Below are 13,309 nucleotides of genomic sequence, written 5' to 3'. Positions count from 1 at the left end.
GACAAAAAAAAAAATTAAATGCTTTACTTGTAGGAGAAATAACTAGAACAGCATGTATCCCCCAAACACTGGCCAGAGGTAATAAGTTTGGTATCACTTCATTTTTCTTATACAGGGGGGCGATGCTGCTGCTGATGCTGCTGCTGCTGCTCAGTGAGGTGGAGATATAGGATCTATGATGGAGGAGCGAAGCAGGATATCTAAGAAACACATTAAAAAACAATGAGAGTAAAAGATGAGAGATGGGGCTGGAACTATCCTCACGACTCGACTGCGTAACAACACAGGACAAAACAAGCAAATAAAAGCGAGGGCAGACTTCAATATCTCTTTTTTATTAATTCTGACACGCCGAGGTCAGATAGAAAAGTATGAGAGTTACACTTTTCAAGTTGCTTCCATGACTTGTGCAAACACTAGACGGTATCTGGGGAAAGAACAAAAAAAACAAAAAAAACTCTGAAGGAAAAAAAACAAATTAGAAAAGAAAGACATCAAAATGCAGAGGAAATGAATAAGTGCATTTAAACCTAGGTGTTGATTCTTTATGCAGTATTTATTGATTCCCAGCTTCATATAAACTGGATGTTGAGGCATAAACATAGTACATTTGAACAAAAATATAACCAATATTTACAATTATTGTATTAAAAATACAAAAACAACTGATACATACTCCACCAATTGTCTTTTTAAAAGACATACAGGTCAAAGTAGTACAAGAAAGAATGAAGAACAGAAGGTCATCACCAGCTAAATGTACATTTCTCACTGACATCACACATCAAACGGAGTAGCAGTTCTACCTACTACACTTATCTTTACGCTTGTACATTTTTGTGCAACTTTTTGTTTTTCGAAATAGGACTCGGCCCGCTAATATGCACATTATCTTCAGAGTTGAATGAAAGTGAATGATGCATGTTACCACTGTACTGTAATACAAACAAATTATTAACAATCTATCTGCAGCCATTACAAAAAAAAAAAAATACAATAACAAAAGAAACCCAGGAAAGAATTAGTATGTAGTCACAGAACACAGTGGAAAACACTGCACTCATTCATCTTTTTCTCAGTCTGTAGTTTCCAAGACTGATCAATGTGATCAGTGCGAATCAGTGATTGAAGAAGAAAAAAAAAAAAGTTTTCACAATTGGATTTCTAATCGTTCTGATTGGCAGCCTTGAAAAAAACAAAAAAAAGTTTCTTCAAAATGTCTTCCCCACCGGAGTCAGAGAGGGAGAGAGAGAGTTAAAAACAAAAATCAAACAAAAATCTTCAGTCACTTCCATCGATGGTGAGTTATATGCTGGAGAGCTGGATGCAGGCGTTGGCGATTTACATACAGCATCCACTGAGCTGACGTCTGTAACAGGTGAGAGGGCTGTTTCTGTTTTTTTTGTTCTTTTTCTTTTTTTTTGTTTTTAATTTTCTGAGATGAATCTGGTCGCACAACAGCAGAGGAAGAGGTGCAGGGTCACTGTGCATAGATGAAAAACGATCTACAACACGGTGACGCAAAGTCCGAAGCCACGTAACAACAAAAACAGAAAGAATAACGCTTCAGTTCATCTTGTACCGAGTCTTAAAAAAAAAAAAAAAAAACCTCAGAGGGGGGGAAGTATCTTGAATATAAGGCATTTCACTCCACTATTGCTTGATTCAAGATCTGCTCTTGAAACAAGGTGATTCATGATGAACAACCATGCAAAGAAAAGTATGCAATCATGGCATCGTAAGGCGCTTTGGACATTCACGACATGTGGCATGTGTTCAGGAAGGGGAAGAAGCCAAATCTGAATCTGAATCTGTGGGAAAAACATTTGTTTGTTTCGATTTTTTATTTTAAATTATTTTCAGGAGGAGGAAATGTGTAGATTTATAAGACTCTGTACAAGATCGTGCGTGAAAGCAGATTGTTCGAGGTCCACTCGCAATTTTCACACATGAGCAGCTTCTGTGATCTGCTGCTGTTCGACTACCCTGCTTGGTTTGTGTCCCTGGAGACCAAAAAAAAAGAAAAAAGAAAAAAGAGAGACAACAAGAGGCAACTTTTTCGACCAGTGAGTCAGTGAGCGCTCGCTTACAGTTAAATCATAACAACAACAAAGTCCATAACAACAGGCTTCACTCTCCTCACTGCTGCTGCACTGTCTGGGATTTGATTTGATTTTTTTGTTTTTAGTTCATGTTACCTCGTTGAACCTCTGATGCGCCCGTACTGTAGAGACCAACGTGTTCGCTCAGTTTTCAGCGGGTTGGCCGATCACCGGTGTGCTTTTTGAGATCACCTACTAACAGGCGACTGACCAAAAAAAAAAAGAAAAAAAAAAAGGTAAAAAGCTTGTGATGTAACAGCAAAGCCACAGGATGATGAAAAGACTCTGATATGACCAGACAAAAAGCTCAGAGGTGGGACGACAGTCAGACATGGTTCACTCATACCCTGCTGTCCAGCCCCAGTGTCTGGTAACATCTAGGATTGTGCTGAAAGTGCTATTCTTCTTCTTTTTTAAATTTTATTTAGAAATGAACTGTGTTTTTGTGTATGTACTGGTATAAAAATGTACTGTGTATGTGTGTTTGTATATGTGTGTGTGTGTCAGTACACTGTGCATGTTGATTCTCTCCTCCCAGCTGTGATTTGAACCAACACTTGATAAGCTTTCACATGTGAAACATGAGATAATACTGGATTCAGAGTTCAAACACTCAACAACATGATCAGGTTGTTTCAGTCCAGGCAGAGAAATCATGATGATGATGATGATGATGATGATGATAAAGATAACGATGAGCTGACTTGGTTTCTCTTTCCGCTCCCTCCCCCTCCCTCAGAGTGCAATCAGTCAAAGAAAGGAAAAAAAAAAAACTACACAAAACAAAACAAAAAAACCCCAACAAAAACAAAATAAAACAGAAATCTACAGGAGAGTTGAAAATGAAGAGTCCAGTCAACCTCTGTGTGTCGATCTCCGTCCGCAAACAGGAGTCTGTTCTGACTTTGTTCTGTTTGTAGAAAGTAGAAAATGAGAAAGTGCAGATGAAGCTCAACACGTCATGATGCTGTTGTGTCAACAGGTGGTTTGGGCTTCTGTCACTGGGGGGGAGGGGCCGCTCGCGACGAGCCGCTCCCGTTTTTCTAACAGCAACATCTATGTGGTTGTGTGTATGTGTGTATTTGTATTTGTATGTGTGTGTGTGTGTGTGTGTGTGTGTGTGGCCAGGTCGACTCCCCGACGCTAGTTAGTCTTTTTCCAAAGTGCCAGGCTTTTTGTCATCGTTTTTGACCTTCTCTCCATCGCTTCTTCGTCTTCTTCTTCACAGTATTTTTTGCATGCAGGGTCATTCAACCCCCCATGATGCTTTAAGGCAGGGGAGGGAGATGAGAGAGCAGAGGAATCCACCAATCAGGAGGGAGAGCCAAGTGGAGGAGGCAGGCACGTACGTAACTGATGATGAGTCTATTGGTCAGTCTTGTCTGTCTGTCTGTCTCTTTAATCCCGCCCACCCCGAAGCAAGGAGAGGGGGGCGGGGTGGGGGTGGGGGTGGGCGGGGGGCTTCAAGTTACTGCAGAAGGACGTCCACTGTCGTCCCTCACACTGCTGACACCTGTTCATCCTCTGTGGAGAGAGACACAGGACACACACGGTCAGAGGTCACCATGACAACGCCGCTTACCTCAGTGATGCTGAAAAATAAAAGAGTCAGAATCTAAACTTTAACTGTCCAACGTGTCACTGCTCACAGACTGAAGATCTACTGGGAGTTCATTGAAATTTGACAGAGACAAAGGAGGTCGGATCTTTTTTTTTTTTATTCCTGGAGAATTGGAAACTGGAGATGTGTTACCCTGCATGTCCACTGGATGTCTTCCAGATGTGCCAAAGCTGTGTCACAAGTTCTTTTCAGTCTCCATATTTGCAATATATAAAATATACAGCAGGGAAAATAAGTATTTGATCCCCTGCTGATTCTTTAAAAGTTTGCTCCCCTACAAAGACATGGACGGTCTATAGTTTTTATGGTAAATTAATTTTAACAGAGAGAGACAGAATATCAACAAAAAACCTAGAAATAATAATATTATCATATAAAGGTTATAAATGAATTTGCATTTGATCAAGTGTAATGAGGGTAAAAATCAGCAGGGGTTCAAATACGTATTTTCCCCACAGTATATTATAGTTATTATCAGTATACTCTAGTTGTTGTTGTTTTTTGTTTTTTTTCATGTTAACTGAAGATTGTTTTGTGTTCTGTCTTACATCTAAGCTTACAATAAACTCTGCTCCTCCGCTGTCTGTTTCTTCCCTAAAGACATTGTTGAAAACATTTTGGAGAATCAGTGTTTAGATTTACAGTTGCTCCAAATATACAGTAGTGCTATAAAACATCATATGGTGGTGGTGCTCGGCGGTCGAGTGGTTTTGGAGCATGTCATTCCCTGAGTCTCTGTCCGTGCTTCCTGTCTACCTACACTGTCCACACTATCAAACAAAGGCAAGAAAAAAAGCCCAAAATATCTTAGAAAAAACAAACAAAAAAGATATTGGGCAGATATTGTGAGTAGTAGTTTTTTCCTTTTAATTTTTATTTAAAAAAAATGTAAAATTGGTGATGGGATTTTTGTGCTTTTACATCCTAAGAATACTTATTTGTTGTCCAGTGCGTCTCTGTAGCATCACAATGACAACAATAAACCACAATGTGATGACACATTTTACTACCAGCTCCAGCAGCTCGGTTTAAATTGCAGTTTCAATTTCATTGTGATTTTTTGTGTGCATCGTCTGTCAATACATGTTTTATTTTGTATGTATGTTTTTTTTAGGAAGCATCTGTCAAATTTAAAACAACTCACTTACAGAGTAGTTTCATCAATAACACACAGCTATGAGGGAGGAAAACTTTCTAAATACTCATTTTGGTAACACTTTATTTGACGCCTATCTCTATAACGCATTATAACCATACTTATAATGTGTATAACTATCATTATAAACACTCATAAATGATCATAATGCTTTATAACGATAATCATAACACATTATAGAGCATAACTTCTATTATAATACTTGACCTTATAAGCCATTATAAAATGCTCTATGATGTGTTATGTTTATTGTTATAAAGCCTTATGATCATTTATGAGTGTTTATAATGATAGTTATACACATTTATAAGCCAATTATAACTATATTTATAACATATTATAATACCTGACCTTATAAGTCATGAGAAAAAGCTTTATAGTGTGTTATGATTATTGTTATAAAGCATTATGATCATGTATAAGTGTTTATAATGATAGTTATACAGTGCTATAACTGCATTATAACTCATTATAAGTATGGTTATAATGCGTTATAGAGATAGGCGTCAAACAAAGTGTTACCCTCATTTTCACGCTGGTGTATCTGCTTTGATACGACTGTGGAGAAACGTCACTTTTACTACACAACACTGACACACCTGAACACATCTCTGTCTGTCAGTTCGACACCTGGTGACAACAACACAGAGTTCAATCAGAGTCACTGTAGGTGAGTCGGGTGCGTGTCGGTGCGGGAGGATGGAGGTGCATGTTTTCAGGCATCGAGTTTGATTGCATGGGTGAGAGGATGCGAACAGCGCGAGGCCTGCAGCTGATGGAGGCTGTTCGATGCCGTGCGCGAGACAGAGAGAGAGAGAGAGAGGTGGTGGAGGAGAATGTGTGGTGGCAGAGAAGTGGTGAGTTTCTGATCCAACCAGTATGACTCATGCATGATGACTGAGTTAAAGGTGAAGGTCCCACTCCGAATGAAACAATTCCCAGATCATACAGCTCTGGAAAAAACTAAGAGACCACTTTAAAATGATCAGTTCCTCTGGTTTTAGTATTTATAGGAATGAGTTTTATTCTGTAAACTACTGACAACATTTCTGCCAGCTTTGAAATAAAAAATATTGTCATTGAGGTAATTTATAGAGAATGACAACTGGTCAAAATAATAAAAAAGTTCCAGTGTGTTAATTTAGACCTTGAATAATGCAAAGAAAACAAGTTCATAGTCATTTTGAAGAAAAAAAAAAAACACAACACTAATGTTTTTTAATTTAGAAAGATTTCAGAAATCACTGTGGTGGAATAATCTCAATTTTTAGTCTCAACAGTGGTTTTTATAATCTTCATCTTCAGTGCCTGGTTAAGTAGAATAAGATGTCCTTGTGTTGAAATTCAATAGACACTGGAATCGAACGGCTGCCACATGTAGAGAAGCTGATTTATTAAGAACATTTTGGACTTGGTCTCTTAACTTTTTTCCAGAGCTGTAAATATTTAATGTCTCAAGGTTCAATTGATGGGAAACTGTACATTTGAAATGGGACCGATCCTGGTGCTGTGGGAGGTTTGTGTGAAGAGATGGTCAGTCTCAGTCCAAGTGTGTGTTCCTGTTCACATGCAGGTTCGTTGAAATGGAGGAGAGGAGGGGGGGGGGGGGCAACCTGATAAATTAGTTTTTACCTGCCTTGGGGAGAGGGGCCCTGCCTGTTAACCCCCGTACACACACTCTCATGGTCTGGGAGTCTCGGGTGTATGCTGAGCCACTGGCTTTGGCTTCCTCAGAGCGACTAGTTTGGAAGACAAGGACTCACCCTCCTCTTCCTCATCGGGCTCTTGCTCCTCGGCCGGCGAGCGCGTGCGGTGGAGGCCGCCCGCCCGCTGTTTCGCCCCCTGGTGGGCCTGGTGGGAGTCGGGCGACTGGGTGACCATGCGCGAGCGCTGCAGGGCCGTGGTGTAGTCCGGCGGCCGGCGGCCCGAGTGGGTCGCCGTGGTGGTGGGAACAGACGGCGCCGCCGGGTGCTGTCCCTCGGCGAGGTCGGAGATGGTCAGGGCCGTGTAGCCCGGGGGGGTCGGGGGAGGCTCGCGGTAACGACTTTCTTTTCGCGCTGAGGACAAAACAGAGAAGATGACGAGGGAGGAACCTGAGGTCAGACTCGAGACTGAATTTGATGAAACTGTTCTATTCAGTATTTCAACAGTTAAAAGGGATACTTCACCCAAAATCAATAATTCACCAATTTTCTACTCAACGTCACCGCCAAGAAAGGGTTTGGAGAACTTTCAGTCATCAAAACGCTTCTGGAGTTCCAGGGAGGGTCCGGCTGGCAATGGATTTTCATATAATGGCGGCGGATAGAGCTCACTTTTGAATCATCCAAAACACACACTATGAAAAATCAAACATCCAAAATGAACTTGACCTCTGTTTTTAGCCTTGTTGTAGTAGGAAATCCCAGTGGTTCTGTTTGTGTGCATGTGCGAGATTTGCTGCGAGATGTTCATTCGTCGTTGTTGTTAAGTTTACAACGACGAACGAACATCTCACAGCAAATCCATGTTTACATCAAACATCCAATGATTTACAATGTAAACCATTGGATCAAACATCATACATCAAACATGGAAAAACATCTGGCAGACACTGGGAGGGACTGCTGCAACAAGGCTAAAAACAGAGATCAAATTATTTTTGGGTCAGTACGGACGAGCAGTATGGAGGTATTTGGATGTTTCATAGTGTGTGTTTTGGACGATTCAAAAGTGAACTCTATCCGCCGCCATTATAAGAAAATCCGTTGCCAGCCGGACCCCCCCTGGAACTCCAAAAGCGTTTCGATGACTCCAAAAGTTCTCCGAACCCTTCCTTGGCGGTGACGGTGAGTAGAAAATTGGTGAATTGATTTTGGGTGAAGTATCCCTTTAAATTGCTTCAGTATAAAAACTCAGTGAATGAAGCAACTGGACTGTGAAGTGCAGTCACTCACAAAGTAACCCTTTACCCCCAGCGGTGATGGGCGAGGGGGACGGCCGGCTCAGATGCTTGGCCTCCTCCGACCCCGTGGACGTGATGCTACTTGTCTCCGGGTCGGCGTTGACGTCCTTGCCCCCCCTCCTCTTGATGGTGCCGGTGTCGCCCTCGGAGTCCTCCCCCCAGTACGCGGCCGAGGACGAGGAGGAGCTGGCGGACGCCCAGCTGCCCCTGGCCTGCGCCGCCCACAGCGCGGCCGGTCCTCCTAAGAAGGCCTCCGGTCCGCCGGGGGGCAGCCCTCCGATGCCGCCCCCGCCCCCGCCTCCGCCGAAGGCCAGGGTCTCCCAGCTGCGGCCCTGCTGCATGGTCTGGATGTTGTCGTGGGAACCGGAGGAGCAGGACGTCCAGGAGCCGCGGCCGCTGTCCGCAGCGTCGAGGGAAACGCGGTCGCCCTGATCCTGAGTTAGCTCCTCTGAGCTGGGCGAGGAGAGCACCGTGGGGCAGCCGGCGTAAATACCCCGACAGTCCTGCATCGACGAGTACGACCTGAAATATTCATAGTGTTAATTCAGTTTGCTGTTTTTTGAATGAATGAATGAATGAAAATTTGTTTATTTCGGTCAGGTCATTCAAATTCAACCCTCCTGTTGTCCTTCTGGGTCAAATTGACCCAATCTGTTCCCTTCCTCCATCCTTCCTTCTTTCTTTCCTTTCTCTCTTCCTTCTTTCCACAATCCGTTTTCCCTTCCTTCCTTCCTTTCGTCCTTTCATTTTCTTCCTTCCTCTTTTGATCCAATTGACCCTCCATCTTTCTTTCCTTCCTTTTTCCCTTCCTTCTTTCCACAACCCATCCTCTTCCTTCCTTCCTTCCTTCCTTCCTTCCTTCCTTCCTTCCTTCCTTCCTTCCTTCCTTCCTTCCTTCTTGACCCAATCTGTTCCCTCCCTCCATCTATCTTTCCTTCCTTTTTTCCCCCGTCTCCTTTTTCCTTCTTTCCCTTTGTCCTTCCTGCCTTCCTTCCCTCCTTACTTCTTTCCCTTCATCCTTCGTGCCTTCCTTCCTTCCTTCCTTCCTTCCTTCCTTCCTTCCTTCCTGCCTTCCTTCCTTCCCTCCTTCCATCCTTCCTTACTTCTTCCCCTTTGTCCTTCCTGCCGTCCTTCCTTGACCCAGGTGGACAACGGGAGGTTCAAAGTGAGACAAATAAAACAAGAGGTTTTCTAACTGAATCGTATTATGTTCCTACCCCAGACTGTACTGATCGGGGTCGGTGGTGGCTCTTCGTTCCAGCCGCGGCCCCCCGATGTGAGAATCCCCGACTCCCCCGGAGTGACGGAGCCTCCTCTCCTCCTGGGCCATGTCGAAGGAGGAGTTACTGACCAGGCTGGAGCGGGAGGAGATCTCACTGTGACCGGAGTCTGAGTAGGCGTCTCCCATCCGGTTGTAACCTGGGTGACAAAGAGAGATGGGAAATTACATTTTGATTCTTTTATTTTTATCACCTTGTGTCGAGAGTTTTTGAACCTCGGTCTCTGCGTCGTTTTAACAAGAGAACGAGTAAAATCCAGACAAACCGAAATAACTGGAGCCTTGTAAGTGAATTTACAGCGTTACATAAAAGCCCTAACGCAGCTTTTTACTCTATGTGCTGAGTGGTCTTCAGCCAAATTCCTACGCGCGGCTCCAATCCCCCGAGGAGACATCAAAATAACTTACAGTGGGTTGCCTCCGTTTTACCAAACTGTAAATCATCTCTCATCCACATATCTTATCTCAGGCAGGTTTTAAACCAGGCATCGCACACACACACACACACTGTGAGGATAATTGCGGAGTGACATTTCCAACTTATCCGGCCGTTAAGAGATGAATTATCGAAGCAGCGGTTCACTACTACGACGTTCTGGGTTTCAACAAAGCCCTGAAGAGTGCGGAAAAGTTGAGATACTACATGTGACAGGACTGGGAATTGCACTGCAACGGTATAGAGAAATCACTGGTGCTGACTGCTGACACATGTAAGTATATATTTTCTCGTTATAAGCGACTGTCATCACGGTCTCTGCTGCAGCTCAGCTATAGAGTTTAATAGCCCGGCGGTCATATTTCCAAGCCATCATCAGTGTAAATCAACCCAGTGACCTCTCCGTTTCCTCCGTACTTAAGAGTCTGAGCAGAAGGAAGGAATGTTAAAGGAGGCATCACCATAAAATGTAAAGAAGTGCCACTAGATAAAGGATTGACCTCCACCAGGTGACGTACAGGGCAATCTGAGGTCTCAGTAGTGACAGAAATCGTTTTTATACTATACAGAGACAACAGAGCTCTTTCTACAAAGCCACATTATTCAGAATGAGAGTCGTGGGGTCTGCAGCCAAACACATCCAGTCCAGCTGCACACAGCCTGCAGCCAGACACAGCTGCACCGAGGACCCAGGTTTTTTAAAATTGAGAAACAAGAGGGATTTCTGATGCTTGTCATTGCTCCCTAATCTTTCTGGATCAAAATTAAGCCCTTTGTATTTTGTACAGTCTATTCAATAAGTGGAAGGAGATCAAGCTACAAAGCTCTTCTAAAACCCAGAGTGTTTTCACAGTAACAAAATCATCTTGGCTTGGAATAAAGTGGGAAATAAAGTAACTCTTGATTGTGGAGGGGGAAAAAAATTACATTTTTTTTGCTGTATTAATTGAAACTTAATGCATTTCATGATGGCAACCACCAGGTGGCATTTGTGGCCCATGGCGACAGACAGAAGGAGCCTGTGGAGTGGTGTGGGAGGGGGGGAGGATTATTGGCTTACTTACCCTTCTTGGGCGAGCTCTGGGGGGAGGTGGGAGGGGACGAGAGCTGGGAGGAGGCGTTGGACACCGTGTCCTCTGGCTGCCTCCGATGCCGATCGCTCGCCTCCTCCGACAGAGACAGGATCTTCTTCAGAGACTGTGGGGAACTGGTGCCTGTGGACATTTGCAAAAAAGAAGATGAAGATGAGCAGAATTAGCATCAGGAACGCTGCCATTCCCCCCCAAGGATGTTGAGATGCTAAACTGCTTTGTCTGGGATTTTTTTCTTTTTTTCTTTTTTAAAGATATATGTGCTTGTTTCCAGACAGCCTCTAGGTGGCAGCAAAACCATGAAGAAGCTGCAGAGGGCGGCTCTGCTTTTGTCTGCAGATACAACAGGATGTGGATAAGAAAACAAGGCTAGAGTGGAGGCCTCCATGCTGTTATCAGTAGACGTCATCAAAATGATTGTTGAATTCAATCAGATTTCACATGCACACGCATATAAATGATACATATAAAGATATCAAATGTTAGTAAGTATAAGGGTATCTAGCTCATCTTACTCATACCGAAGGGCGGCAGGTCTTTCACTGGCACTTTCTTCCGGGATGGGTAGAGGGCCACTGCAGGGACCTGGAGAGCCTGGTTCCCCTTGGCCAGCTGGCCCCTCTGTTGACTGGCAGCTCTGGACACGACTGGAGAGGTGTCAGGTCGTTTCCCGCCAGCATTCTTGGGTACTGATCATGTTGAGAAAGAAATATGCATGTAAGTAAGCAGAGTTATGAGAAGACAGGCGCTTTCTGTCTTGTTAAAAAAAAGAAAAAGAAGACAGAGTGCTGATGGACGGAGGGGTTTGTTGCATGGATCAAATTAACAATGTGAAAATGGGCTAGCGCTTCAGCCATTACTGTTCGCTGCCAATAAGTGTTTCAACAGGACTGAGTGTCTTTGTTTCGACAGCGGTCCCCACCCTGTCTGCCTCTGGGCTGTGAATCCTGGGAAACATGTGCAACAAACGCCTCGGCATCGTATTTTAATGTGTTTTTTTGCGCGTCACACAACACAAACTCACGCGTACTGATGGAGGGCTCGCACTGCAGCGACAGCGTCTGCAGACTCTCCTCGTTCGTCTCCAGGCTCAGGTTGGACAGGTACTGTTTGACCTTCCTGGCCATCTGGGCGTCCTCGTAAAGCTTTTTGGCGTTCAGGAAGGAGCTGCGGCGCACGCGCTTCTTGTGCCCGCCCGTCTGGGTGACGTCGAGCACCGCAGCGTTGGCGCTGCCCTGGCTGAGAGACCTGGTCGCGCACAGACACACGTGACACGGAGGAACAAAGACACAAAAAACACAGAAGAGAGCAAAGAGAGACTCGTTTAGTTTGTGAATGAACCGTCAGATAATCACTGTATGGATGAATAGAGGCTACTGGGTCGCACAGAGGGCATGGTATTTAAACTAGGACATGCAGAGAGCAGCTTTAGGTATTCGTCTCAACACCAATGCATTCCAGTCATTCCAGGCAGCGTGTGGAGGGAGGGGGTAAGTTATGGTCAAACAACGGGGGAGTAGAGAGAGGGGGGTGGGGTGGGGGGGTGGGGGTCTACTGGTGTAACACGGTCATAGTTTACATTTCTGTGGCTTGAGTCAGAGCTGGTTGTAGTAGCAGTTCACTGTTCAAGTCTTTTTTTTCTTTTTTTGTGCATGGTTTCAGCCAAACAGAGAACAGGCACAAGGCCTCAGTGTTAGTCAGTGAGAAGTGGTGCTTGTTATGTGTCAGTCAGTGGAAAGACGTTTATCCAGTTATTCAATGTTGAATGTTAAAGAAAAAGTGTCTTTTAAGTGATACTGACTGTCAAAATACCAATATGTCTTATGGGATGTATGAACCTATCATTTCTTTTTTTCCATCATCTGTATGTTTCCCAATAAATGCACGACGATGTCCCATTTGACCACAAGAATGTAAAGCATGATAAATAAAAAAAAATATTTTATATCCAGAATCTGTGGCTATTTGGAGGTTTCACACACAGACTAAACCTCAAAGACAGGAGAAATTCTGAAAATGAAGTCTCATGCATTTTGTTAGGGTAAAACAACATCTCACAAGAGGTCACGTTTGCTACTGCAAGGCTGGATCCCTTACTTAGTGACATTTAGGAGATATGTAAACCAGTTTGGAAATAATATCCCATATGTTAATAGTTTTGTCAGCACAAGTGACCTTTGTCTTTTTGGTTAGGAGTCAGGCAGTGTTAGTAAGAGGATTCAAGTCAAACTGATTAATGGAAACAAAGAAGAAAAGCAGCAAAGTGCGGTGGTGCAAGGAGGGGCAAAAGGCTGCAGGGTTACCCAACTTACCCTAAACTTCTCCACTTCTTCTTCCTAGAGGGCGGGTGCCATGAACAAGAGAAGCATGGGGGGCAAAAGGGTGGATGAGAAAAGAGAGAGAGAAGGAGAGAAGGAGACAAAGCTTAGGACAGGAAAGATCACCAAGATCACCAAAGAGAAGCAATTTCACCAAAGACCCACATGAAAGTCAGCGAGAGAGGAACTCAAATGGCAACACTCCACTAGGAAGAGACATCATTAGACAAGGACACACTTTCACAGGAGCACTGTGCACATTTTTTTTTTTTTGCCAACAATGTGTATGGGGGGAAGGAGGGCGGGGAAACAGTTACCAGAGGAAACAGTTGCCAGAGGAAACAGTTGCCAGAGGGAACAGC

At 43.9% G+C, this 13,309-nt stretch overlaps 1 protein-coding gene across 50 annotated transcripts in view; it reads right to left on the bottom strand.

Annotated features, from left to right (window-relative positions):
* Positions 1-314: 314 nt before the first annotated feature.
* Positions 315-13,309, bottom strand: part of rapgef2b (Rap guanine nucleotide exchange factor 2b) — a 111,610-nt gene continuing 98,615 nt past the window's right edge. For 6 of the 50 annotated variants that reach the window (XM_085789087.1, XM_085789092.1, XM_085789105.1 and 3 more), the window contains 8 exons: positions 12,942-12,965; positions 11,654-11,877; positions 11,151-11,318; positions 10,603-10,752; positions 9,041-9,242; positions 7,816-8,345; positions 6,512-6,936; positions 315-3,626 (listed from right to left, as the gene is read on the bottom strand). In XM_085789087.1, the coding sequence (XP_085645213.1) occupies positions 6,560-6,936; positions 7,816-8,345; positions 9,041-9,242; positions 10,603-10,752; positions 11,151-11,318; positions 11,654-11,877; positions 12,942-12,965 (1,675 nt within the window). In that variant the 3' untranslated portion in view covers positions 315-3,626; positions 6,512-6,559. The remainder of the gene's footprint in view (positions 3,627-6,511; positions 6,937-7,815; positions 8,346-9,040; positions 9,243-10,602; positions 10,753-11,150; positions 11,319-11,653; positions 11,878-12,941; positions 12,966-13,309) is intronic. The other 44 variants (XM_085789088.1, XM_085789093.1, XM_085789107.1 and 41 more) reach the window with 10 other exon arrangements.

Source organism: Trachurus japonicus, chromosome 10, assembly GCF_045865225.1.
Source record: "Trachurus japonicus isolate A0001 chromosome 10, Traja_1.0".
Lineage (NCBI taxonomy): Eukaryota > Metazoa > Chordata > Actinopteri > Carangiformes > Carangidae > Trachurus > Trachurus japonicus.
Note: the sequence above shows the minus strand (reverse complement) of the source record. Positions and strands in the feature narration are given on the sequence as shown.